This window comes from Neodiprion virginianus, chromosome 7 (assembly GCF_021901495.1).
Source record: "Neodiprion virginianus isolate iyNeoVirg1 chromosome 7, iyNeoVirg1.1, whole genome shotgun sequence".
Lineage (NCBI taxonomy): Eukaryota > Metazoa > Arthropoda > Insecta > Hymenoptera > Diprionidae > Neodiprion > Neodiprion virginianus.
In genome coordinates this window covers 22,350,475-22,377,560 of record NC_060883.1, presented here as the reverse complement: position 1 = coordinate 22,377,560, position 27,086 = coordinate 22,350,475, and the positions used below count along the sequence as shown (strand labels likewise).

The 27,086-nt window shown below is 38.5% G+C and overlaps 3 protein-coding genes and 1 long non-coding RNA gene across 19 annotated transcripts in view; 2 read left to right on the top strand and 2 right to left on the bottom strand.

Annotated features, from left to right (window-relative positions):
* The window catches only part of LOC124309536 (dystrophin, isoforms A/C/F/G/H-like), a 306,902-nt gene extending 294,642 nt beyond the window's left edge, over positions 1 to 12,260 (top strand). For 7 of the 10 annotated variants that reach the window (XM_046773231.1, XM_046773233.1, XM_046773232.1 and 4 more), the window contains 11 exons: positions 5,657 to 5,916; positions 6,398 to 6,556; positions 6,690 to 6,826; positions 6,914 to 7,127; positions 7,794 to 7,879; positions 7,982 to 8,309; positions 8,394 to 8,505; positions 8,598 to 9,236; positions 9,345 to 9,459; positions 10,837 to 10,944; positions 11,413 to 12,260. In XM_046773231.1, the coding sequence (XP_046629187.1) occupies positions 5,657 to 5,916; positions 6,398 to 6,556; positions 6,690 to 6,826; positions 6,914 to 7,127; positions 7,794 to 7,879; positions 7,982 to 8,309; positions 8,394 to 8,505; positions 8,598 to 9,236; positions 9,345 to 9,459; positions 10,837 to 10,944; positions 11,413 to 11,519 (2,265 nt within the window). In that variant the 3' untranslated portion in view covers positions 11,520 to 12,260. Of the gene's footprint in view, positions 1 to 5,656; positions 5,917 to 6,397; positions 6,557 to 6,689; positions 6,827 to 6,913; positions 7,128 to 7,793; positions 7,880 to 7,981; positions 8,310 to 8,393; positions 8,506 to 8,597; positions 9,237 to 9,344; positions 9,460 to 10,836; positions 10,945 to 11,204; positions 11,219 to 11,412 lie in introns of all 10 variants that reach the window. The other 3 variants (XM_046773228.1, XM_046773224.1, XM_046773230.1) reach the window with 3 other exon arrangements.
* On the bottom strand, positions 9,348 to 10,166 carry LOC124309564 (uncharacterized). Its single transcript, XR_006909254.1, has 2 exons — positions 9,875 to 10,166; positions 9,348 to 9,513 (listed from the first exon to the last, which is right to left on the bottom strand). It is a non-coding gene; the product is annotated as an uncharacterized LOC124309564 (long non-coding RNA).
* Positions 12,261 to 12,282: 22 nt separating the features above from the next.
* LOC124309552 (dehydrodolichyl diphosphate synthase complex subunit DHDDS) lies at positions 12,283 to 27,071 on the top strand. Of its 4 annotated transcripts, none has more exons than XM_046773265.1 (6): positions 12,283 to 12,293; positions 25,494 to 25,687; positions 25,746 to 25,928; positions 25,998 to 26,146; positions 26,264 to 26,448; positions 26,555 to 27,071. In XM_046773265.1, exons 2-6 carry the CDS (start codon positions 25,524 to 25,526, stop codon positions 26,798 to 26,800), a joined length of 927 nt encoding a protein of 308 aa, XP_046629221.1. In that variant the 5' UTR covers positions 12,283 to 12,293; positions 25,494 to 25,523; the 3' UTR covers positions 26,801 to 27,071. The 4 variants fall into 4 exon arrangements, with proteins under 4 accessions (XP_046629221.1, XP_046629222.1, XP_046629219.1 ...); XM_046773266.1 differs by lacking the exon at positions 12,283 to 12,293 and adding an exon at positions 25,201 to 25,405 and having other exon boundaries at positions 25,511 to 25,687; positions 25,767 to 25,928; XM_046773263.1 differs by lacking the exon at positions 12,283 to 12,293 and adding an exon at positions 25,201 to 25,405 and having other exon boundaries at positions 25,511 to 25,687.
* LOC124309538 (PH-interacting protein) lies at positions 13,787 to 25,105 on the bottom strand. Of its 4 annotated transcripts, none has more exons than XM_046773236.1 (23): positions 24,730 to 25,105; positions 24,583 to 24,641; positions 24,481 to 24,510; positions 24,203 to 24,262; positions 22,893 to 23,043; positions 22,692 to 22,790; positions 22,246 to 22,583; positions 22,003 to 22,157; positions 21,614 to 21,931; positions 21,004 to 21,421; positions 20,686 to 20,911; positions 20,266 to 20,584; positions 19,995 to 20,187; positions 19,665 to 19,913; positions 19,358 to 19,579; positions 18,901 to 19,279; positions 18,420 to 18,807; positions 18,101 to 18,328; positions 17,836 to 18,016; positions 17,256 to 17,267; positions 16,608 to 16,761; positions 16,329 to 16,502; positions 13,787 to 16,234 (listed from the first exon to the last, which is right to left on the bottom strand). In XM_046773236.1, exons 1-23 carry the CDS (start codon positions 24,770 to 24,772, stop codon positions 15,276 to 15,278), a joined length of 5,355 nt encoding a protein of 1,784 aa, XP_046629192.1. In that variant the 5' UTR covers positions 24,773 to 25,105; the 3' UTR covers positions 13,787 to 15,275. The 4 variants fall into 4 exon arrangements, with proteins under 4 accessions (XP_046629192.1, XP_046629190.1, XP_046629191.1 ...); XM_046773234.1 differs by having other exon boundaries at positions 18,420 to 18,819; positions 24,730 to 25,102; XM_046773235.1 differs by lacking the exon at positions 17,256 to 17,267 and having other exon boundaries at positions 18,420 to 18,819; positions 24,730 to 25,098.
* Positions 27,072 to 27,086: the final 15 nt, after the last annotated feature.

Genomic DNA, 27,086 nt, shown 5'->3' with positions numbered 1-27,086 from the left:
ACGATAAACAAAATTACTATTTTTTCTTTATAAATATGAACATTGATTACATCCAGGTGAGAATTTGAAGAAGTCAAAGCGGCGGGGTTGAAATTCCGAATTATTTGGTGGCGAAACTCGAAGTAAAGAAGTCGAAACTTTGACGAACGTGAAAATTTCGAATGATCCAAGATTTTCGGTTCCGTGAATCTCTGGCTCGGTGAAATTTCACCACTTTGATCCTTCTTTGTTTTGGATTTTCGATATTTTTACGTTCGGCATCCTGGTCGTTCCGATTTTCGGTGTTTCTAATATTTTTCACCCACTCGTCGAGTGAATTAAGCTGTGTGAGTATATTTTAATTTTCCGAATTCTACTCCATCGAAACTTTATTTTTCGGAAACTTTGCTCTATCGTAACTTGAATTATCGTAATCTTGAATTTCGAAAGTTTGAGCCGTAGGTTTTCCGACCATTCGAAGATTTGTTGTTTCTTCAAAGTTTGATTTCTTTACGTCAAGTTTCGCCGCCGATTGATCGTGGAATTAGGCACTTTCGGAACTTCAACCTCACCCCAAGAAAGGAAATACTTGCGTTTATTGTACACTTTACAATTATACACGCACGATGTGTTAAATCGTTGATTTTTCCATCGATAAATCAGCAACGTAAATGTTTATATCCTGATTTTTTTATACGCCTACTAATAATTGCCGCGCGTAACGCAAAGTACATATATATGCATATACTTGTATGTATGTACATATAATAAACAAACAGGCAGCGAGATTCAGCTTCTCGATCTTGCACACTTCCGGCGAAATAGACTGGAACACAGGACCCGGTTCACGTCAAGAAGCATAAAAGCACGTGGACGTCGAGAGAGAGAGAGAGAGAGAAAGAGAGACAGCGCACATCGTGAGTATACAGACGGTATACGTACAGGGCATTCCGTGCCGACTCGACCTGGCTCTGACCCTTCACCTCTTTTTTATTTTTTTACACAATTGTTTTAATTCTCGAAGGAATCAACTTTTTTTTTTATCGAAATTCATCCCTTTCAAATCTTGAAAATTTTCACGCATGAAACAAGATTATCCTACATTACTTCAGATTTTTAAATTGTGTCGATCGATACGTCTGTTTTTAAAAATTGTAGATAAATCGATTCAATCACATCGATAAAAATAAAACCCGAGTGTCTTTTAGTGCCTTCAAAACAATGATGTAAAAAATCATGAGCCAAATCAGAGAGGTCGAGGATCAGACCCAGGTGGAGTTGGCACGGAATACCCTCTATACATGTACCTACATCTGTGTAACTCCGCGGTCGTTGGCTAATCCTTTGTCACGTTGGACGCGGTGCAGAGTTTCAGGTCGTTCACTATACCTTCTACGATTACAAACGCGATCCGTGTGCAGTTCGCAACTTTACGTCGAATATGGGAAATTCCATGCGAATTCTACCAACGTCCGACTCTCACTATTTTTCATTCTTTTTCCAAATTTTTTCTGCAACTGTCCCAACCCTGAAACAGTACCCCGGATTTTTTCAAATCCTTGTGAAACTGATTAACAATTTACAATTATTGAGAGTGATTTTGAAAAGAACCTTTTTCAAAATTTTAAATTTTTTTCCATTTTTTCCAACACTTGAAATTTTTTTAGTCGCCAAACCAAAACATTGTTCAAACGATCTGAAAATTCGCGAAGAATACTCAAAACTTCTCTTCGTCACTTGGAACATTTATGGATCGGTTTCGTTGTGAAGTTGATGAAAAAAAAAAAAGTTGACCGTGCCAAAAAAAAAAAAAATGAACAAAAATCGAGCCAAAAAATTATACATTTTTAAACGAAATTAGAAATTGCGAGGATCGGTGGAATTCCCATGGAAATAAATATATACACTGCATTGCACGCATCCCTGAATGCACATTTGCACGCCTTCGTTCCTCGTCTGGATAATAACGAATCTCCGTGTGTGTAATATATACGTATAATAAGTACAGGTTTATTCTCCGTGTCACAATTACTGTTCCAACTCGTTCCATTCTATTCTATTCTATTCCATTACTCTATTCTCCATTCTATTCTACATTCTACGAGTACAAATCACCGAGCGGAAAATTTTGCAGGTAGTGAGAATTTTTCACACCTGTTGACAACGAACTGCAAGATTATATGAAAAAAAAAAAAAAATCGTGCTACACTGAGGAAAATTTCATTTGTTACGGTAACTAGAAAAATTCAGTAAAAGAGGTATCGTTAAAAAAAAAAAAAAACTGTTTGAATATTGTTGGAATTACGAAAAACGAGGCACGACATTGTAAAAATACTGAAACTTCGAGAATAACAGAGTGTGTAAATAATTGTTCGAAGAGGGGGGAAAAAAAAAAAAAAATCAAGCAATTATTTTTACCCCGTACACATATGCAAAGACTGAAGAGCCGTGCAAATTCGACCACCTCGATAGACTGATCATACCTCGACTTATCGTTCCTCGATTTTTACCGCAGACTCAAAGCGATGTCTTTAAATTATTTTTAAATTTAATTTTTATGACTTTCATTCGCTTTATTTGCCGTTTGGGAAAACCTTCAGGCGATGAGTCATTGTCACAAGTTTATATATACCTATGTATATGAATCATCGGTGAGCGGAGGGTTAAGGTCTTTCGGGTACTGCGAACCCAAGCATCGTCACGAGCACACCAGCAGCAAGTTAGCCGCGTGAGAAGAACTTATAATAGACTGTGGAGAATGAAGAAGAGAGAAAAGGGAAAAGAGAAAAGATAAAAGATGTTTGTGGCAAACCGCCAGACTTATACGATGATAACCGTAATATCGCAAGAGTTCTATGGTGACTCACTGGTGTACCTGCCCAACCGATATGGTTCTTTAACGACTCTCCTCAGTGTTTGGCCAAATAAGATACGCCCGCTTCTTTATCCTATTCCGAGATAACGATGTTTAGGTATATACAGGCTTCAGGTAATACGCCATGATAATACATCCCTACCCTCTGAGTAAGGCAGAAACATGGCCTGTGTGACACTTTCATGACATTGGGACCATCGGGAGATGAGATAACCGGAGGTCAGCCCGAAAGTGGTTCTGCGGATGCCGCCGGTGTTAAGTCGCGATAACGGAATGGGGACAACGAAAGAAAAAAAAATAAATAAAATAAAGAAGAGAGAATTAACAAGAATCGGAAGTGGGAAAAACGTTTTCATTTTTGTTTTTTTTTTCATTTTTAACGAGATAGATTCAACGATCGTTTTAAATATTATGTACATTTTTTTTTATTGCTTACATACCCTTCGAAAAGTTAGTTCTTAGTCTCAAACGAAGCCTTGCGAAATCGGAATTCGATATTAAATTTCTAAAAGGTTTTTCATCCGGTTTGAATTTTTCAAACACTCTATTAAGAAAAATATCTCGAAAGCTGTACAAATTAGGAAGCTGTTTTTGGTTTCATTTTCTAGATAATCAAATATTCTTTGAGAAAAAATTTCGCCACTGCTACGCGAAATTATTTTTACACAGTTAGGACACGGGTGTTTGAGGCTGAAAATTAAATTTTCCAAGGTTACGTAAGAAATGAAAAAAAAAAAAAGTTGAAAAAACCCGGCCCAATATAGTACATATCGAACATTTATCAAACTGTATAACAATGTTCTACGTATAAAATATGCACAGCACACATCGGGCGTAATTTAAGGGATGTAATTCTAAAAATCGCGAGTCCTCCTGGCGCCAGACAATTAATAGCTCTCTCTTAAATTACCGACGCGAATTCAAGACCCGTTCCAGTATTTATATTAATGTATATATACATACATATGTATATATGTGTAAGTTGAATTAAGACGAGGGGGTTAACTTTAATTGCTCGACCGGCAACGACGTCGCCGGATGCTAATACGTATATATGCATACGTATGTGCATATATGTATACATAGTGTGTACAACGTTGCAAGGAGAAAAGTATGAATTAATTGAAAAAAAAAAGAGGAGAAATACCAGAGAATAAACAATTAAAAGATCGAGAAGAAAGGAAGAACAAAAATAATTGAAAAGAAAAGTACCCAAATAAATAATTTACAGCATTTACAGCCTAGCTGTATGCGTATATTATATTTACGAATGCCGAAAGTGCAAAATTCTTGGCAACTGAAATGCAATGCGCAGGACTCGTATAATTTAAATGGTATTCTCGTACAGTACGAGGTGCAACAAAATCAAGAGAGTCGTAGGAACTGCCGGCAATAGTGATAATTAATTTCAACGAGAATGACTTTCGAGTCGTTATCGTTGTTACCGTTTCAATTTCATTTCGCCCAATTGATCGTACATCAGGATATCTATATATATATATATATATATATATTGATAAACGAATGTATGCATTATGGGTATAGAATAATTTCACTAATAGTACGATATTAATTTATCACGCGCGAATTTATTTCGCGCATCTGCACAAGAGGATTAATTTGACGAATACAGCGGTGAGAAAATTCATTCGAAATTATACAACGGAGAATTAGTCAGTTTGCTAATTACTTGGATACATAATTTAACGACATTTTTCATACCACCGTGCTGAAAAATTCCCTCGGGTATCTTTAAATATTGTAAAATAATTTTCCGTCGAAAATGAAAAAGAATAATGTGGAAAATTTTAAATCCCTGGGTGTAAGAAAAGTTTTTATATAATAATACAGATTAATATTTAAAAAAAATTCTCTTATCGCTTTTTACATAGAAAAGTCGATTCCTTCTACGCGTATAATATGTAAAGTCTCGATATTTACGGTAATGCAAAATGGATAATTAATGATATAAAATTTCCTTATATATAAATCCTTATTTTTTTACTTTTTTACCCCCACGAGACTTTCCTATAGCTTTAAAAATTCACGAAACAGGCTTTTCTGATCGTTAAATTCAAAGACTGCGTTTTCTGACTGATCCTCGACTTATATCTGTCGTTTCTGAATTAACGACAACCACCTCGGAGGAAATAATTCGGGGCAAGAAGCTCATCCACCGCACCCATCCCTGACGGGATATTTACAAAATGTGAAATCACAAGTTGACAGCTTAATTTCCTTTCGTATTAACATCGGCGGGTATAATCTTGATGAGGGGGGTGAGAGGAGAAGCAGAATGATGCGATATTATCCGTGCTTGCAAGTATGGATCGGGACGATCTATCGCTTGCATTAGATCATACACGAGATCATTATGCAGATTTTGGGGTCGCTGATGACGAATCTGAAGTCAGATTTCAAAAATTCAAGATGGCAGATCGAATATGGCGGACGAAAGTTAAGAAATAAATCAAATCCGTTCAAAAAACTCTATTTTGAATTTTTAAAATCTGATTTCAGTTTCGTAATCAGCGACCCCAAAAAGCTTGCAATTTACGTAAAGCGTGTCCATGTGTAATAACTTTCTCGGAAATGAATTATTCCTTCAATTTTCACGATTTTTTTTTTCAATCAATCTATTGCAAACAATAATAATTTACATTATATCGCAATAATTATTCCCGAGCGTTGAAAACCTGTCGGTATACTATCAGAAATAGCAAAAAACCGCAAAAAAGTATCGTTATATATGTATGATAAATTTGTTTAACGAAAAAAATTTCTTCTCTTATCTAATTGCAGAAAATGTGCGTGTTTCAAAAATCCTTGGAAGATTTGTCATCGAGAATGGCAGCTGCTGAATCTCTTAAAGGAAACTGGCAAACTCCTACGGATTCTAACGAGGCTACGGAAATGTTGGATCAATTGCGAAAATTCGGCGACCGTCTTGGTCCCATTCAAAGAAACATCGAGGACACAAACGACCAAGCGAGTATCTTCGCTTCGAGCAGCGTTATCGTGTCGCACGCACTGCTCGCAAAACTTGAAGATCTTAACGTCAGGTGAGTTGCCGATTCGCAAAAAAAAAAAATTACCCAAAAAAACAATGACTCGACGCTAGATATTATTTATCGGTTAATTACAATTATTCAGCAAACATTTTTTTACATTGTACGTTTTTCAATCTAAACTTTCTCGCTCCTCTTTACCCAGCAACGTAAATGGATGATTGATTTTCAATCGATTATAAATCCGCAGCAATTCATGAAATAGAAGAAGAAATTAATTTTTTTCTTTCGATTATAACTTATAATCGAATAAGGTAAGAGTACACTGGAAAAAATGTTTGCTGAATTTTTTGAGGGAATCATCGATGCGAAGTTGATTCAAAGTTTTGTTGAAAGATGAGAAAAAAAAAAAGTAAAATGTTTGTGATTTCAAATTTCAGATTTTCAATAAAATTCTCTGATTTCTTTTCTGACTTTTAAGGATCCTATCCAACCCTCTGTGACTTGTCTAACGTTCTTTTAACTGTGCCGACAGGTGGAAAGTTCTGCAAGTAGCTGTAGACGAACGATATAAACTGTTGAACGGATTTGGAAAGGACGGCAGCACCCCGGGTAGCCAAGCTTTCCTTGCGGGCAGCGTTGAGCCACCATGGGAAAGAGCACTGACGCCAGCCAAAGTGCCTTACTACATAAAGTAAGCGGTGTGACGGACTAGCGATAGGGATATATAAGTGACCAGAAGTAGGATTAAAAGCGATACCCTAAAACGTAGCAAAAACTCTGTGAAGGAATCTGGAAACGGAAGGATAAACTTTGATTATTTTCAGCCATCAACTGGAAACGACGCACTGGGATCATCCTCAAATGATAGACCTGATGTCGTCGCTAGCCGACCTTAACGAAGTCCGTTTTTCAGCTTACAGAACTGCGATGAAACTGAGGACGGTGCAGAAGCGATTATGCTGTAAGAATCACCGTCGATCTTCCGTTTACTATTGATTTTTTAATTGAGAAACTATTCCCAAATTAACGATGATTGTCTTTACAACAGTGGATATGCTAAGCCTCTCTGCTGCGCTAGAGCAGTTCGACACACACGGTCTACGAGCCCAGAACGACAAGCTGATAGATATACCAGACATGATAACGGTTCTGACCTCGCTCTACGAATTAATAGCAGCTGACAATCCGTCACAGGTTTCAGTACCGCTGTGTATAGATCTGGCCATCAACTGGCTCCTCAATGTATATGATAGGTATGATAGGTGAATATTTCTCTTAAACTACCTCTATGGATGTGTTAAGTTCGATTTAACAATTTGCGACGCATGCTCAGGATTATCTTTCCAGTATCATATCTATATTCTATACGTCTTTTACGCGCCTACAAAATTTTTTCATGGCATGGCATTAGTTTTTTTTTTTTTTTTTTTTTTTTTTTTTTTCCACGTTGTAGTTTGCATAGGTTTAGAAATTTTACACGCAACTACCGCTACAGACTGACTCGTACTACAAATATCTGCGCCTTGTTTTTGCACCTTCGTTTAATTTATGCAGATCTTTGATTCGTCACTTCTTTTCCAATCACCCTTTATCTCTTGGATATATATATTTTGCACTTTAATACCACCCAGAAACCAAACGCCTTACTCAAATTTTATCAAGTTAAAAATAGCGGTAATATTCTCTGAGATTCATAAATATTACTAGAGAGACTTCAATGATTTTGTCGTTACGCCGCTTCAAAGGTAAATCTTCTATCCGAATAAAATACATTCTGTGATCTCGGCAGAAAAAAATACTCGACTTCAGCTACTGCTGCTATTTATTATTTACCGTCGTAGAAAACAAAAAAACAATTTAAAAACCATTTACAAGTGGCAACTGCGCGCGAACTATCAATATTAATTTTACATTGGAATTTCTTTCAGTCAACGAACCGGCCAGATTCGAGTACTGTCATTTAAAGTCGGCCTTGTTTTGCTGTGCAAGGGACACTTGGAGGAAAAATATAGATGTGAGTAACAAGTCGAACGACACATTGCTGTTGGGGTGTCTGGTCTGGTTGATTTGAAAACTAATTTAACGAAAATTCATAATCTTATTTCTTTACTTTCAGACTTGTTCAGATTGATCGCCGATCCGAACAGATTAGTTGATCAAAGAAAGCTAGGGCTGCTGCTTCACGACTGTATCCAAGTACCAAGACAACTTGGGGAGGTTGCGGCGTTCGGCGGATCGAACATTGAACCTAGCGTAAGAAGCTGCTTTGAAAAAGCAGGCAAAGACAAGAACGAAATTGAAGCTGTTCACTTTTTGAGCTGGCTTCAACAAGAGCCACAAAGCATGGTCTGGCTCCCTGTTCTACACAGACTATCAGCTGCCGAAACAGCCAAGCATCAGGCCAAATGCAATATTTGTAAAGAATACCCCATCACCGGTTTCAGGTAATTTATTACGAAACAATATTCTTGAGGAACGGATCGAATCGATTGTTCAAAGATGACTTAACCATTAATATGATCTTACAGATATCGTTGCCTGAAGTGTTTCAACTTTGACATGTGTCAAAACTGTTTCTTCTCCGGTCGCAAAGCAAAGAATCACAAACTGACGCATCCGATGCAGGAGTACTGTACCGCGGTACGTTTAAAATAGTTCATGAATTTTTCTTATTCCGTTTCAAACCCAGCTCTAGAATCTTATCGCCGATTTTAATGCACAATAATTTACAGACAACGTCCGGCGAGGACGTAAGGGACTTCACGAGAGCGCTGCGTAACAAATTCAAGTCCAAACGATACTTCAAGAAGCATCCAAGAGTCGGCTATCTCCCAGTGCAAACAGTTTTGGAAGGCGACGCCCTCGAGAGTCCGGCTCCGTCGCCTCAGCACAGCACTCTGAGTCAAGACATGCATTCCAGACTGGAGATGTACGCGTCACGTTTGGCCGAGGTTGAACTATCCCGAACGCGGAGTAATTCTACACCGGATAGCGACGACGAGCATCAGCTGATAGCTCATTACTGTCAGAGTCTCAACGGCGCGGACAACATCAACGTGCCGAGGAGTCCTGTTCAAGTAATGGCGGCAATAGATGCCGAACAGAGAGAAGAACTCGAAGCAATGATCAGAGAACTGGAGGAAGAGAACGCGACCCTACAAGCTGAGTACGAAAGGCTGCGCTCCAAACAAACTCCGGGTTCCACACCTGAGGACGGACACAGCACCCGGCAACCCGACTGCGACATGATCGCCGAGGCTAAACTGTTGAGGCAACACAAGGGGAGACTCGAGGCTCGCATGCAAATACTCGAAGACCATAATCGACAATTAGAAGCGCAGCTACAGAGGCTAAGACAACTTTTGGACGAGGTAAATTTTTTATAATTATTTGGCAATGTGTACGTTCCTTGAGTATCGACAGCCCTAGAATTGGGTGAGATATGCGACGGAAGTAAGAGACGATCGCTTACCTTTCAGCCAAACGCAGCATCACCCTCCAAGACTGGAACCCTGCAAACTCGAAGCGTGACTGCGTCGCAGCTGGCGACTGATTCCCCGGCAAAGATGAACGGGCATTATCACGATTCTCCAGGTTTGTCTCTATTACCACTATTTCACTTCACGTTCACGTGGCTGCTTTGGGATGCTGACATTGAAACATTAGAAATCATATAATCACGCAATAGACTCCCATATTCATGCTAACGGTAGTTGGATAATTTGTTGTCAAATCATTTTTTCGGGAAAAAATATCACCTCGACTAACCGAAATCCAGTCTGATCAAAATATAGTCGAAGCTACTATTTTGATCACGTTATCAACATCGGTCTATTTTTATTAAAATCATTTCATCCTTATGCAAGCTTTTAAACGACTGATCACCGCCGATAATTATATGCTACGCAATCGGCGCACAAAGCGTACACAAACGTGACAATAACACGACACTTGGTGTAACTTTCGTTCACTAGATTATCGAACGTAATATACCGTACATCAAACTTACAATATTCGCGATTGTACAGCAGGAATGAGGCAAGTCCGCGCGACGTGTGTCGACAACCGTGTTTGAAAACATCCTTTAAGGTGACCCCGCTGCTGCGTACTGGCACCGAGTTGATTAAAGTCGAATTTTACCCGCAGAAACTTCAATTTACCGCACACACAAATCACTCACACTTGAAAAATGTCACTGAAAGTTTATCGCACATATAATACGGCGTCGTGACAAGTTTAAATTAACTAATATTTCCGCTCGCGACCGACAGCAGATTGCGCACGCGTCAAACCATAGACTTCATCAATCGTTGACTGCGGCGAACTAACTGAGAAGGGAGAAGTTTCTCGGGCCAAATTTCTGTCGCAGACGGCGCTGCGAGCAACTTTCGTAACTTGGGCTGGATTATCACGGGCAGCAAAATGCCGCCGCAACAAGCAACGCTACGCTGCGACAGCGAAAAACTGCCCGTGAAAATCTCGCCTTAGCTTCGTTCTTACAAAACAGTCCAGCCATTTTCTGACGAATCGAAATTGCGGGAAGTTTTAAACATATGTAAGTACATAGGTACAAGTACGACCATGTTGATGTTAATAAATAAACATATGAAAAGTTAATATTGTAATATGTTCGTCATATAACATCAACGTTTCTACCTACTTATATGTGTTTAAAACTTCCCACAATTTCGAATCGTCTGAAAATAGCGGCCAAGGTGAAAGCGAAATACCGGATTCTTTGTTGCGATTCTAACGTATCTACCGCGTGTATTATGCTAATTTGAACTTGAAGAGAGCATACCGAACGCTAATCTCATCAAGTATTTCATCGCAGTTTGTCAACTTGGTTTAAACGTCCGGCGTTAGTCCCGCTGTGAACACGTAGCCATTATTTGCAAGGCGTTCGAAGGTCTGAGACCGAATAGAAAAACTGTATGGTATTTGGTGTACGAGGTAGTATTATGGGCATAGGTGGTGGAGGATGGGGTGAAGGCAGAGCAGGAAGTCTAGAACGTCCGCCACCCCCGCCACATTCGCACAGCATATCACATAACGTTGGCAACCTGATGCACATGGCAGGTCGGTACGCTTCAAAGGGATTATCGCATGCTTGTTGTGTTTGTTCTACGTATTCGCAGATGCACAAGCAGGCGAACCTATAGGGTCCGCCTGTGCGCAGGCAACCCGTGCTACTCTATTGGCATCGGTTACCCACGCACAGGCGTATCGAAATTGCGCATCTGCGAAACAATCCGGTATAAGTAGAAATAAACAAGTAAAACTAATCACATTTCATACAATAAATTAACAAAACGTGCTTAACTGCTTTCACGCAACAGGACGGATGTAAGAGGTAAGATTACTCTATTCGCTGTCACGTATTTGAGACGATGAAAAATGTTTTAAAACTACTGATTTTTTCTTATAATTAATGTGTTTGCATACTAATTCGCAATGTTATTATTTCAACATTGCTAATGTCTGGCTCATGATACGTCTCATTTTGATAACACGTATGAATGCGGATTTTTTTTTTTCAATCTACAGGAGACTTGGGTAAGGCTGTCGAGGAACTGGTCACAGTAATGACGGAAGATCCGTCAAGAACAAACGGGCAACGAGGACCACCACCGCCGCCAGGATTTAAACCATAGATTATACACATATTAAAATAACATCCTTTGATATTACCGAGATGAGATGACTGTAATTTATCCCTTAAATATATCATCTATTTAACACATACATACTATAGGTATGTACGGTTTATAAACCTAATTGTAAATGACGACCAAGAACGAGTCTGGCTCTAACGCATATCAGAGACATATTGAACGTAGATTAACTACGTGAAATGCAGGAGCAGGATGGGGGCCGCCAGCGTGGTTTTGGGTATTTTATAAGTTTTGATATACAATTTGTATAGCTGAATTATAATTAATATGTAAACTGTTACTTGGCTTGGCTTTGGCGGCTCCTCTGCAAAATAGAAGAAGAAATCAACTACATATTGGCTTATCATATCACGGACCTATCATACAAAGAATCAATTGTTAATGCTTAGTAGCTATAAAATATGAAGATAAAATATTATAAATATATATAAAATTATTATTAATAATAATAATAATAATATTATTAATGCATGAAAAAGCAATGTATCAAACTGCATACTCTGTAGAGTGTAGACTATATTTACATGACCATTCTGTTTAACCACTGCCATTAAATTTTTTTTAAAGGCAAGAATCAGAATAAATAAAATCAATCAATTACCGTAGAGTTTGAAAAAGGCCAATATTGCAGGTAGCACACAAGTGAAAAAAATAATGAAATTTTTAAGTTGAAATAATCATTTTGTATTCAATAATAATAAAAGAAAGAATATCACATTATTTTGATTTTATTTTGAAAAGCCTCTTCCGATTGTGTACTACACTAATTTTGTAAGTTTATAACCGAACGTTAGTAAAGAGAAACTTGGGAAACAAATATATTTTAAACTACGTAGCTTTCGAATGGCATGGGAGATTACCTTGATACTGTTCGGATAAAACGTTCCGTAAAATTATTGAAAGCAAGAAAGATAACACAATGATCGTTATTTTTTTCATGGAACCGTAGCATTACTCCAAATCATGTTCCAACAGCGATTGATTGGATATATTTTGAATTGTCACATTCCGCAATAAAAGTATCGACCCTGTCATTTTTTACATTCTCCTTCGTACCATGTGTATCGTATAATGTAAACTGTTGTTACGCCCCCTAAATTTTTCATAGTAACACTAAAATCAAAGAGTAAGTAAAATATATCGGTAAAACATTTAAATGTATGTACAAAAAACGGGATCGCTGTTTGAATGACACAACGTCGTTTAGAAATAATTTCGTATCAATTTTTATTCGTAGCGGTGGGACGCAGAAACTACACTGTATATAACTGAGCACGAAGTTCTCGTTAGATATTAAACAGAGCCCACGCGTTAATAAAGAAAAACATCTTTTAATTCGTATCACTCACCTGTAATAAGTCTTCTATAGGGTATTATCGTTAATTAACGGCGTACCTACATACCTATGTATGTATACTTAGTTACGCAACGTTTACGTTGATGCAACAGTGATTTAGAGGTCATATCTCGTGAAAATATGTTAATTATTGTATTATAAACATAATCATGAATTTTCAGTAGATCGTAGTACATAATACATTGCCAAATTATAGCAATCTCAGTCAAAATGTTCTTCAAAATCGTGAAATCGACATGATATATATGCCCTGCTCATAGTAATGCCTCGTTAAAAAAATAACCATCGTTACCTTATCATCAATATTTATATTATTATTATTATTATTATTATTGTTATTTCTATTATTAATATTATTGCTATTACTACAACTACTACTGCTAATGCTACTATTACCATCATGTTGTTGTTATGATTATTATTATTATTATTAATTGAATATAATTCTTAAGCTAATATCACAATGGCTTGAGACAGTCAAGACTTCCAGCAGTTGTGCACAAACATTATTTTCTTAATCCACGTTACTTTGTTGATTCGAGAATTGTATACTTTATAATTTTTTATACATTAATAATATATGAATAGATCTTATAATACAATACACACGTTTTATATACCTATATACGGAAAGAGCATTTTTGCAGCGGTTGAACTGAGGAGGGAAGCAAAAAAAACATTTATGAATTGAACCGCAACTGTTTTGTTTGTTTTTTTTTTAACTTTTTTTAAACAATCTTTTCATTTACGTCACGTTCTTGTTCTTTTTTTCGTTCCATTTTTCCTGGCTCGTTACACTGTCTTTTTATGAATTTGCTATTTAAAAAGGAAAAAAAAAACAGAAATGAAAATGTCAAGTTTCGCTTTGTTATAATTTTTGCCCACAAAGATAATTTGGAACTTATTATACGCGTGATGTAAGCGAGGAACACACATATCATCTGACGATAAATGTTCCGATTCTAAGTAGTCCGGAAAAGGGCGCTGCCCGGACATACATTATATTTACAATAAAATGAAAAAGAGAAAAAAAAAAGCAACGACGCTGCACGCCTTTTAGAAAAACACTCTTATTACCCAATGTATTGGTAACAAATGACTTACGAATTACAATAAAATAATTGTTAACAATGCAAACACTATATTATTATTTATTCTTCTTTTCAACCTTTCCTGATCATCGATTGATTGATTGATTGATTCAATAATTTTATGCTAAATGAGTGGCAGTATGCTGGGAGAATAACTATGATTTACAAAGGCACTGCCATTTCTATATCTTATGATCTAAAAAAAATATGTTAGGCAAACGTATTTTAAAATATAAGTACACCTGGAAAAAATGAATCATAATTTAACGTAGTCAATGGAATTCGTTTTCAAAAATATTTTCTCTAATTCAAATATCTTAATGATCTCATCATGTCGTTGCAAGAATTTATAAAACTTTACTAATATGTCATATTCGTGAATTAAAATGCCACGGAGAGTAGCTTACAATTGCTCTGATGTTTGTTTGTATGCAAAATTTCGTTTTTTTATTGTTTTTTTTTTCATTATTTTATCTCTTGTTTCATTCGTGCCTACGAGCGTAGCGTTTTATTCGGAAAAAATGTGACCGTTACACCCAAAGATATTTATCACTTTGTAATATTATTAATAATTATGTAAGAAAAACGCATATGAGTAATGAAGTATTAACTGTATTAGCTAGCTATTATTACAACGCTCTTGAACAGAGAGGTGTTGTCATAAAACAATATTGTAAAAGACTATTACTTTGGATGCAACAAAGGTATAAATTATTACATGTACAATATAGACACAATACTCTGTTCCCTGTCCTCGAATTGAAGTCAACTGCCGCTTTCGAGGTCCGCTATCTCATGATTTAACTCAGATGGTTGAACATATTTACCTATAATTGATCTATGTATATCTTGTGTTGTCTTTGGTAAGACGGATTCGAAATTCCGAATGGTAAGAGTTCGTTACAGAACCTTGTCAATTTATTGAACGTTTTTCAGACCTTCATCCAGGACTCAAATGTGTTGATAAAATTCTTGATTGTAGTAAACTTGGATAAAGTTTGGACGGATAAATATTATTTAAATTGTAAACTGATTCCTTATTGCGCATAATTTTCATAGTTGGGGTTTTTTCATCAGAACGTAATCATTATTCACTATGTTCAATTACCTGTCGTTTTTCGACATTCCATAAACATGTGGTTAAAGTGAGTACTGGATTAGTCTGAACACTTTTTCCTAGACCGGGTTTATCTGATTATGAATTACGGAAATTTTTTTTTTTCCGATCAGTAATTTCTGAGAACTGATTATTGATCATTTCAACTATTACTAACTCGGAGACGGACGCTAGGGTGACTCGAGAAGAAATGCCCTAGCACGTGCAGTCATTTTTCTAACTCTTCCTCTACTACTGATACTAATGGCAGGTTCGGGTACGCTTTCGTCGCTATCTTCGTTATAATATCGCCGTTTAATTTTTCGCCGATTTCTTATAGGTACGGAATTACTTTCATCGCTATCTACGTTATAACGAGGTCGTTTAACAGATCTTCGAGGTTGGATGCCGGCGTCTTGACTGTCAGAATCTCTAGACACTCTCTCGTTTCTTTTACTTCTCGCAGTTTCAAAGGGTACATCCGACGTTTCACTGTCACTATCTTGATTGATACGCAATCTTTGAGCTGCAGATTGTCTCCGAGTTTCCTTTTCGTCCGATTCATCGTCGCTTTCCTCTTCCTTACTTTTTTCGTCCTCGCTTGCGTCTTCCTCTTCCTCTTCATCGTCATCTTCATCTTCGTCTTCTTTTTCTTGTTGCTTTGTTACATCTTGAACAGGCGCGAGTTTTCGCAATTGTCTTTTCGAACTTCTCGTAACAACTTCCTCCGCCTCGCTTTCATCCTCTGTACTTTCAGGCTCCATAAACTGATTATCTTCATCCTCGTCATCATCGTCATCCGCAACTACGAACGGTTTAGCTTTTGGTTTATTCTGTCGACTAGACTTTCCATTCTTAGCCCTATTTTTTCGCGTCTGTTTGCCACGCCCCCCTGGCTTGTAACTATCCCCAGAATCACTATCACCCGCCCCATTGCTAACCACGGTCCTCCTCGCCGCCCGAGTTTTCCGCATCGGAGCACTGTCACTGCTCTCACTTTCAATCGTCGCTTCAGAATCATCACTTTGATCGCTATCGCTGTTACCATTCTTTTTACTTGGTGTCACCTTGCGAGATATCCTGAGACTAATCTTTGGACGAGATCCGCCACCAGCTCTGGTACCATGACCGTTAGCTAGTCGAGAGGGGCCTGACAAAAAAGAAAAAAAAAAATAAACAAGCCAATTCAAAAGGACAACGAATCATAAGATTAATACTCGTGTCTAAGCTTCGTATTCAATTACCAGGTCCATCAGCATTCTGCAAAGTCCTGGTGGTTTTGGGTGCCAATTGTCTTTCATTTTTGTCGACATTATTAACATCCATCTCCTCTTCCTCCTCCTCCTCCTCCTCTTCTTCCTCCTCTTCTTCTTCTTCTTCTTCGGCACTGCTTGGGGGTGGTCTCACTCTTGATGAGCCTGTGAAAAGATAAACAATAGTGAATAATGAAAATACTATATAAGTAATAAAAAAATGACGTCATAGCACGCCTGCATCCAAAGACAAGAGTGAGTGAATCTTACCAGCTCCGTTAGTTAAACGTGCAGAGGTCTTCCTTTTCCCTTTAGCCATCCCATTGTTGATTTGACTGCGTCTCCTAGCAGACTTCCAGTTGTACAAAATCCTTCGCATATGTTCCTCAAACATGGCGGAAAGTCTTACTGTCATCGAATATATCTGTCAAGATAATATAAAATAGATATGAAGATGTTATTGTTGTGCTCCACAATAGTCCAACCGTTTGGACATGCCAAAATGAAAATAGCCCAATTGTGGTGAAGTATGCAAATATATACAAGGTTAAAATATGCGCATTAAGGGAGATCCTTAACAAATAATGACGAGATTTGTCGTACAGGAATTCATTGATTATTGTGGGGTATAGACTAGAGTAAGATAGACGATTGCGGAGCAAGAAGGTGTATTTAAGAAATTGACCGTCGTTTTTAAAGAAACCAGCAAAAGAGCGCAAGCAATGGATTACTATCAACGTCACAAAATAACTATAAAAAATGAATAACAATCTAGTGTTGTTAACAAATTGATTAAGAATCTTCGAAATGATAAGCATAATATATTAGAACTGAAATTGATACTGAAATATCGATGGCAGATCTTGTGTACACTGAAATTGCATCACCAATGATTAACAATAAATGAATGCGACTTACCAGAATCTGTGTCTACGTCAAGCAGCAATGCAATTATACAATATTTAAACTGCTATCATGAATAACACTGCAAGTATTACTTAGCAGAATGGAACTAGCTGAGTAGTTAACTCTTTTACGTACGGTACGATTATTTTGTTCATTTTTATAGATTTTACCATCAGGATTTATCAAGCGTGCTAAATTAAGTAATTATCACTAGCGTACGTTTTGTAGGTACATTCTGGTAAGTGGCTAGTTACCACAGTGTGAAAAATAAATGTGATAAGAACAAATAATCGGCGATGTTATCTTGTGTAATATTGTAAAATCGGTTGTTTCAACAAAAGTTGTTCAATTTCCTGATATACTTTTGGTCCAAAAGTATTCGTCAAATTTACAACATTGGAATCGGTTGGAAATTGATACAAGTCACTCACAATGCTTGATATTTAATTATTCCCAATTTCGTGAGAAAGTATGACTAAAGGCAAAGAAAAAAAAATAGTTTTTTCATGCAGCATTGATCAAAAAACTATTCTCAAAATAGACCATTGACAATTTCACGTTGCGTATTAGGCTGCTATTAAAGTAAACTCACCCTCGATCGTTTGTTGGTGTTGTAATTTTTACTATTTGTGAAGATTAACTTTATATCTTTAGAAAATTCCATTGGAGTCTCATAGTTTCCACCAAGTAAATCTTCTTTAACAGTACGTAGATCCATTGGGGTATCAATTATTTGGTAATAATCGGGGTGTTCAAGCCTGTCAACTGGTTCTCTGCAAATTAGAAATGAACATTCTTATTCTGCGCAAGAAAATCAGACGTAAAAGACCTTATATTCTTTGATTCAAATTGCTTACCTAAAAGGTATGGAATCCTCGCACTGCCATAAACTTTCTAGTAATTGTCGACAAGCAACTTTCCAGTCGCTGATACTTTCTTGCGAACGCAAACTTCTGCTAGATGAAGGCTGTTGAGAACTGGTTGATGGTCTGTTTTTGTCTACTATATCTTCGTCAGAATCTGAGGATTGATAGGTATCTACCAATTGATGATAAACAGCTGGAACGTCGAGCTCGGTCATATCTCTGTGAATTTGAAAATGGAGGAAACAAATAAAGGCTTTAAATAGAGGCGTGATAAACGTGAATTAAACGCAAAGGAATATTTAATACTCACTTTATTACTCTGAGGCATAAATCTGTCACTATTCTAGCCTGTTTGACAATTTGACTATGAGGCTCGTTGAATTGTTCAGCATTAGTCGCCAGGTACCTTACGTCAAACTGAGCTGACGTGATTCTCCTATAAAAATGATTTTCGAACCGTGCTTTGATTGTCGATAAATCTATCGGGTATTCAACGACAAACGCATAGGCGGGATAAATATTGAGATCAACTGGAACGACGAATGGCTCTGCAATTGCAAGCGTCATAACTTGGTCAAGGCCTCTTATTATCCTGCGACAAGTAGCTTCCCTGTCTCCCATTGGCCATTCTTCCGCATGTGGCTGATAGAGTGTCGCCTCGATTTCCTCGGGAAGTACAGGAACAGCACCGCCAATTTCTGCTGGAAGTCCTAGGCGATAGAAAAGTATATGCGGATTGCTTATCCAGCATCTACATTAACTCAACTTGTATATCGGTACGACTAACTTACTGTCCTCGTCCACAGGCTCGAGATCCCAGGGACTCATCTTTTCGAATTCTCCATTGTCCCATCTGACGCGAAAGCACATGAAAAATGACTCTGGGAAGTTATCATCCAGCGGTTCCATCGACTGAATTTGTCCCATCCACCAGCCATCGTCGATCATGCATCTAAAGCGATCGCCTTCTGACCAGCTGCGGGCCAGAGCTGTTTCGAACGTTTGTCTGAGTACAAGAAAGTCCAAAACGTCCGCCATATCGTGATATTTTATGGTAAAATTATCACCGGTCAATCGACCATCTTCGTCCATCACAGCCAGTTTCAAGCAGCAAAGACGGGGCGGTCTTATTTCATATTTTATTCCCACTACTTTAACAAACTCTTGAGCCTGCAAGTTTTTGTTGCGATTAGAATAACGGTTATTAAGTAATCTGGATATTTCAGACAAATTACAAATGGATCTTACCCTTATAGTCATCTTCGACCAAGGCTCACAACGCGGACTAAGTTCGTAAACTTTCTTGTTGCGAACGGCGTCGATGTAAAACTGGTGACCTTGTCGAAAATATACTATTTCATCACCCATTTGCGGATAGTAGGGAGCTTTTCTCGGAATTATCGCCGATAGCCATTCCGGTGGACGGAAAGCTTCGGGTACTTCGCCAATACCGTTCGGTACTGGTATAATCTATAAAAAATGGCAGATAACTTTGTGTTGTTTGAAATTCGAAAGTAAAATATAGGAAAGTTTAAAGAATTACAAATATATTCACCTTCTTTCTAGGTCTTTGACTGCGTCTTCTGTCAGACTCACTCGGCGGGGTGACGGAACGTTTTTTTACTGGTTTTCTTTTACTACGTTTCGGTGGCTCTAAATTTACGCCTTGATGTGCATTCCAATCTGAATATTCACTGCTGGAGTCGGAGCTTGAGCTATCCGAACATAAGTCTTCTTCGCGTGCCGAAGAATCGTTATTATTACTGCTGGCTGAACTCCCAGTAACATCCACATTGTCTGAATTCTGTGCAAACAGAAATCGTAACTAAATTTCTATGAAACCAAGGCTGATTACAATTGACTAGAAAAGATCATCTCAAAATACCTCAAACTCGTCATCCTCCCGATCCTCGCCTCGAGCTGCTCTCGTTCTGTACCCATGACGCGTGCCTCTATTTTTTTTACGATTTCCCAACAGACCACGCACCCCGCCCAATCCTTCGGTAGGATTTGCTGTAGCTGGTCTGCGTCGCATCTCTCGTCTCCAGTGTTCAAGTTCCATCTCGGCTGTGGCATTACTGTTAAAGAGATGCGGGTTTGATCAAATCAGTGCTGTGTCAGAATAATTACGATTGTATCAATTGTATGATACTTACAGCGTTTTAGTAATAGTATCAAGAACAGCATAGCTGATCGGTCTTGCAAGGATAGGCTTGTTCCAAGGGGTTGTGTTGTCCCTCTGCCAGTTACCGCTGCTTTGTCTTACTCCTTCCACATCACCAGCTCTGCGTAATCCAGGTCTGCTTCCACGAGGACTAGCTATATGCCGTAGCAGCGGTTCACCTTGATTATCTTCGTCACCTATATTTTCTCCCTCGGCATTGATGTTTTGCCTTTGAGCAAGAGCTTCGATTAGTCTATCAATGTTGGAGCGTGGCTCAAAAGTCGGTAAGCCTTCAATTACTTCTTGCATTCCTAAAGGACAAGTTGTAAATGTTCTTTAGATAAGATAAATTCTGTTTTAAGAGTAACACCGATGTTTGATTTCAAATATTTTCATCGAAATATTGCCCTACCTCCAGCGCCGACCGCTATATTTGGCACCAATTGTTCCCCGCGACAGTTCTCTCTACCCGGAACCAATCGTTGCAAGGCAGGAGGGTATGGGTTACCATCAACATCAACCAGAAATGGCGGAGGCATAAGATGAGGCGCCGTTTGCGTTTGTTCATCCAAAACGTAGTGATTTGAATCCCTGATAAGCGGACGGTAATCCGTGTGGAAGAAAAGTTCTTTAGGGACCTGGAAGGATGTAAAACAGAATGAATTTCACCCAACGCCAAAGAGGAGAAAACTTTCAACTGTGTAGAAAGAAATCAAACGGTTCAACTTACAACTTTGAGCCTTTCCACGCCAGAACCAAACCCGTAGAGAAGAAGGTGGCCGTGCGAATCTGTAGCTGCAAGCATTGTACCATCTGGTGCCCATTTAGCATCGAACACTGCACCGTGACCTTGACCTTCGATAAAATTCTGGAAGCAAGCCACAGGCTCTGTGCTCAGTATGTCCCATATAATAAGCTGCCCGTCGTGACCCGCGCTCAAAAGAACTCTCGGATCGGTTGGGTGAGATTCTAAAACGAAGACTTCGTCTCTGTGACCTTTCAGGACTTGCCTGAGCTCCCCAGTCCTCACGTCCCACACTTTCAACGAACTATCATTGACAGCCGTGATCACCCACTCATCGCTGACGTCCCAACTAACCATGGTTACCTTAGCTTTCTTGTTTGTATCATCTTCTACCTCGGGTTCTCTGAAAGCAGGAAAACTTGGATGTTACCTCTACTTTTATTAATTTCCAACTTGAGGAGAGAGTGGGAACAATTGACCCATTAACTATTAAAAAAGCAAACATGTTTAGCGTGATTAGATCCGATTGGTTTGACAAAAACTCACCATGATGTTAGCAAGTTTTACGAAATTTGAAATAATATTATGGGCTTACCCAGGAAGTTTGGTAGTCATGAGAAGTCTCCTATTTATCCACTGCTGTTGTTCAAAATGCCAAACGTTGGCAGTGCCGTCTTTGGATCCCGATATAAAGCGAAGACCGTAGTGAGCCCACTGAATACTGTCCACTGTGTCTGTGTGTGCCTCAACTTCGAGCACTCTTCGTGGCCCTTCATCTCCAAGCATGGCGTAAACACGGACATTATGATCTGCAGATCCTGCTGCCATAAAAGCCCCCCCAGGACTAAACGATGCACATATCATTTGTGCCTGACCAGGTCGCATTTTTTCGTGATATTGAATCGGCTTCGTCCTGTGATAAGGAATGTTTCATAAAATTCGAAAAATTTCCCAACCAGAAAAAGACGATTCATTACTACTCACTGGAACATTGCTCGTTCTTTTCCGTTCTTAGTGTGGGGCCAAAACGCTACTGAGCCGTCAGTGCTTGTGGACACAAGGTAATTAACACCATTGCACGAAATTGGACAAAAGTTGACAGACGTAATCATGCCCGAATGTCCCGATAACACAGCCACCTTAGGGGAAGAAATAAAATCAATGTTACAGCGATCTGTATGAACGTAATGGACAGCCAGAATTCAGTTGATCAAAGTATGCACTCACAGGAGACATCGTTTGGAAACACCAGACCCTCAAAATTCGATCTAAGCTTCCAGCGGCCAGAAGAGTATTATCGAAATTTACAGCAATGTCCATTATTTCAGATGAAGCTCCCCTGAAGGTTGCTAAAAGTCGGCCGTCTATCGCACTCCATACTTTAACGAGCAGATCGTCAGCACCAGTGATAATGTACTTGCCAGTGCGATCGTAAAGAACACAATACACAGCCGATAAGTGGCCCAAGGTATGTCTGTACAATTGCATTTTAGTGTAAAACCTAGTCGGTAATGCTTGACGCCGAGTCAAAGGTCCCGAGTTTTCTCTACCCTGTATTACACGAACTGAAAAGCAGAGGACAAAAAACTTGGTAATCGGTTTTGCTCCGAGATATACTAACAAATTGAGTTACAAAATAGATTGTAAAAGATATCGTATAAGTATTTGCCTACCAATATTGTGGCAGTTTGTAATGCCAGGCGGATCGAGGAATGGTCTTCCTCCTTGCCTTATTGAATAAGCTAAAACGCCGAGTATTTGTTGCATGAAATCTGGAAATCCAAATACATGAGATTAGTTTAAACTCAGGTATTGAGACAGAAGTTATTTTGTAGAAGATTCACTGAATTTCCAGCACTGTTTTACACTCGTACCTTCTTTTGTACGTAGTAAAGACTGACGCCCCGCACCAAGAAGCGATACAGCTCCTGGAATACAAGGCGGCACCTCTTTCTCCAAGACTGGACCGATTCGAGCACATATTTGCAGTAAATGTTGCGGCGCAATATGTGCGTATTTACGCTCCTGTTGATAAAAAATGCTTGCGATATACATTTGGTTTTCATCAGATTGAATATTCCGTATTAGTTTGTGTGCAATCGATTACCGTAAATTTGAATCAATAATTATAAAACAATGTCTGTCTACAATGATTATCTTCTGCTATAATTGCTTGCTAAATGGATCAAGAATTATATTAATTTTTTTAACTTTTCTCTGTCAAGTGATTACAAGACGCTGGTAAAACAATCCTAAGACTTTTCCGTACTTAGAAGTTTGCATTTGCCCTGATCAGGTATGTACGTGACAGAATCTATATAAAAAAAAAATCATAGTGAATTATTACCAATAATTATTACCTAAAAAAAAAAAAAAATTTCATATCGTTTTCTTGATTTGCCTGACCGATTTTAAATTGTCTATGCTATAAAAAAGAAAATCTCAGCTGAAACGTGAATAGTACAAAAATAAAGTGATAATCAATCAGATACTACACAATGAATATTTCGTCAACAGGGTCTTGAGTAAGGATCATGGAGGCTCGTTTGCGTCAAAAACATATTAATTGTTGTAGCGGAAGATGTTTTCTTCGTACTCTTTAAATAAGTGTACATTAAACGTAGGCGTGTGTAGCGTATGCGTTTACAAGTTGCACACAGCCGTGTACGACGCATCTATAAATAACCGGCTGTGTACGAATGAGACCCGGAGATTCTACACCTGTGTGTCGCATCCTATATCACACATTGACACGCGCAGGTATACAAAGCGCTACGCGAGAATGTGCGTACACATTTACTCATTGATCAGCCATGAGCATAGCTGTAGTTGGAGAGCTGGGATTGGTCGGCGGAGTTCGTAAGAACGAATACGGTAGTGGTGGAGGGGGGAATTACGTCATCGGGAACGAGTAGAGAGATGGAAAAGCGGAGGAGAGGGGAGAAACACATACAAGGGTGGCGGTCCGATAAGGGTAAAAGGTTATTTTCAATGAGATTCTACGTGTGTGACGCCGCCCGGATGAAATGATGGTTGGATCGGTAATGCAACAAACCGGCGAACTTTCAACAATTGGTTTCGCCCATGACGGAGACGAGGATTTGAGGAGGTTCTCGACAATGGAATGCCGTACGCGTTTCGCGTTATTGGCAGAACAATCGGCGGCGTTTTAAAGCATATTTACCAATTCCTCGAAGGTTTGATTGTGCAGATTTCCCTCCCAGTCCCTCCTCTGAGGCAGGATCTGCGAAGAAAAGCGAATTTTTTTGGGTTTTATTTTATGGTAATTTCGCACGTTTTTCCGAGCTCCAAAAGGGCGGGGAGAAGCGCAGTGATAACCAAGGTTAACGACCTTGCAATTCTTATGTTTTGACAAGTAGAAACCACGTGCAAACCATGTGGAGCCACTGGCTGTGTGTACAGTGACCCCCGGCAAAACGTCAACGTGAACAATCGACTCACCTTAGCTCGTTCTAATTCGCGTTTCAGAAGCTGAAATAAAAAATATCACCGTTAACATTAACCCGAATAAACCTCTGAGCAACCCCTTAATTAAATACTCACTTGAGCCGTCTCCTGGCAAGGTCCAGCGGCGAGAAACTTGGCGATTAGGAAATACAACTCTGAAAGAAACAACGCTCGGTTACAATGGCATACAGATTCGGGGGCCAAGTAATGCCGCTCGGATAGTCTCGTTCTTTCGTTTGTTACCTGGAGCAACCACTGACTCGTTCCTTGACTTGTGGCCCTCCATTATTATCGACAAATCAACGATTATTCACTCACGGTGTACATATAACATTTATTTTTCCGGCCCATAGCGTAACATTGCCATTTTACATTTCATTTTCTCTCGGAGGTCGTAACCGCGCTACGTATACACACACGCTTACTCGCCAAAAAGTAGTTCGATACACAACGATAACATGAGGCAGCATAACGGTAAATGAAGGAAAAGAAAACTTCGGGATTAGTTACGTAATTACTTTGCGAATAACCTGAGACTAGTCGATCCCTAAGCCACTCAAAACTTATGATATTCCTGCCCAATTTCCTCCGATTCGGATTCTCGATTATGCGAGATCACGCGCGGATTAATACACAGACCGGAAAGAAACGGAACGCCGAGTGGGGGAAATAATAAGATGGCGTATATGACGAAAAATCGTACTGGGAAATTGGGAATGGTGAAACGCGCATGCGCCGTCAGCCACTGTCTCGTGATTCGTAGGGGGAGGGGTATTTTCTACTGGTTGTTTCTTTGCACCGTAAATGGGGAATTTGAAAACGTGGAAGACGAGCTGTCAAATATTTACTTCATGTTGACACAGCCTTACGTAATTTTTTTCACAACGAAAAAATAACTCCACGTAAACCTCGAAGGATAGTAAGTTGTCCTTATTATTAACCATAAATTCGTTCCAAATGAAACAAATAATTATACAAACTAAACATAACCTGAACCTACAAAACAGCCAGCTCTCTATTTTAGATAAAATATAACAATGTCTACTTGGATCAGAGAGAACACTTTAAATTGGATCCAGCTAATGGCCGTGAAAGTACTAAAGACCGGCTCGGTTCCTAAACACGTTGCGTTTATAATGGATGGTAACAGACGTTACGCTAACAAAAATGGGGTGAAAAAAGTGGAAGGCCATACAAAGGGGTACGGTAAACATTTTTTTAATCTGTGCAAAAATATATATTTTTTTTTTCCTGTATAGCGTTTCAAAATTCTGTTTTAGATTCGATAAATTAGCAGAGACTCTTCAATGGTGTCTTGAACTAGGAATTCCAGAAGTTACCGTATATGCTTTCAGTATAGAGAATTTTAAAAGAAGCGAAGAGGAGGTAAATGGTCTGATGGAACTTGCCAGACAAAAGTTTCAAAATCTACTTGATGAGAGGTATAGTTATTTGATAGGATTTCAGTATAAAAACAGGCATAATAATATTGCGTATGATTTCGTTTGCAGAGAGAAGCTAATGGAGCACGGGGTCTGCATAAGAGCCATTGGAAACTTATCACTGATTCCTAAGGATGTACAAAAACTGATCGCAGAAGCTATGATCATCACAAAAAATAACAATCGTGCATTTCTTAATGTTGCTTTTTCGTACACATGTAAATATCCTCTTGTGAATTGCATTAATTGTAAATTATGTGTAAATATGAAAAATATTAAGCAATTACGACCATTTGAAAAAGATTAGTAAGATTTTGATGATCTTGTGCTTTTAGCAAGGGATGAAATAACAAATGCAGTCAAAGACGTTGTTGGAGGAGTTGTGAGGGGTCATATTATGACGGAAGATATCAACGAGGAATTAATTTCTGAATGCTTGTACACCAATCATTCGCCTGAGCCTGATCTAGTTATTCGAACGTCTGGCGAAGTTCGATTCAGTGACTTCTTGTTATGGCAGGTGAGATCGTCGATTACTTAAAAAACAAGGATTCAAATAAAAAATATGCTTCAGTTTAAAGACGTTAACATTGTTGAAGTGCTAAAAAAAAAAAATAAAATTCCAGACAACCTGCAGCTGTATTTACTTCACTGAAGTTTTGTGGCCAGAATTCACCGTATGGGATTTACTAGCTGCGGTGTTTTACTACCAACGGTGTTACACGGACTTAGAAGCAGTGAAATACACAAGACGATCGGCCTTTCTTAATAATAATAACAGTAACAATAGGGTGAACAATTTCGTTACTGAATTACAGAGAGATAGGGAAAGTATGCTGGAAAAAATGTCTCTAGGCTTAGCACAAACGTAATATGATCCAGATATGTATTTAAAAATAATATAGTAATTAAATAAAATATTGAGGGAACTTTAAGATTCCTAAATTAAATTGTTGTTGGAATGTATACAGCAATTTTTAGTTCATGTTGGATCATTTTCTAGTAGCTGTAGATAATATTTAATGAAAACATCATACCTATATTTATTGTAAAATTCAACCAAAGGGAAGAATTTAGGCTTTGTACAGTTTTTAATCAAGTTCCAAGCTTCAAAAGTCATCGTGATTATTCGACGAATCAAAATTAATTGAAAAAGGT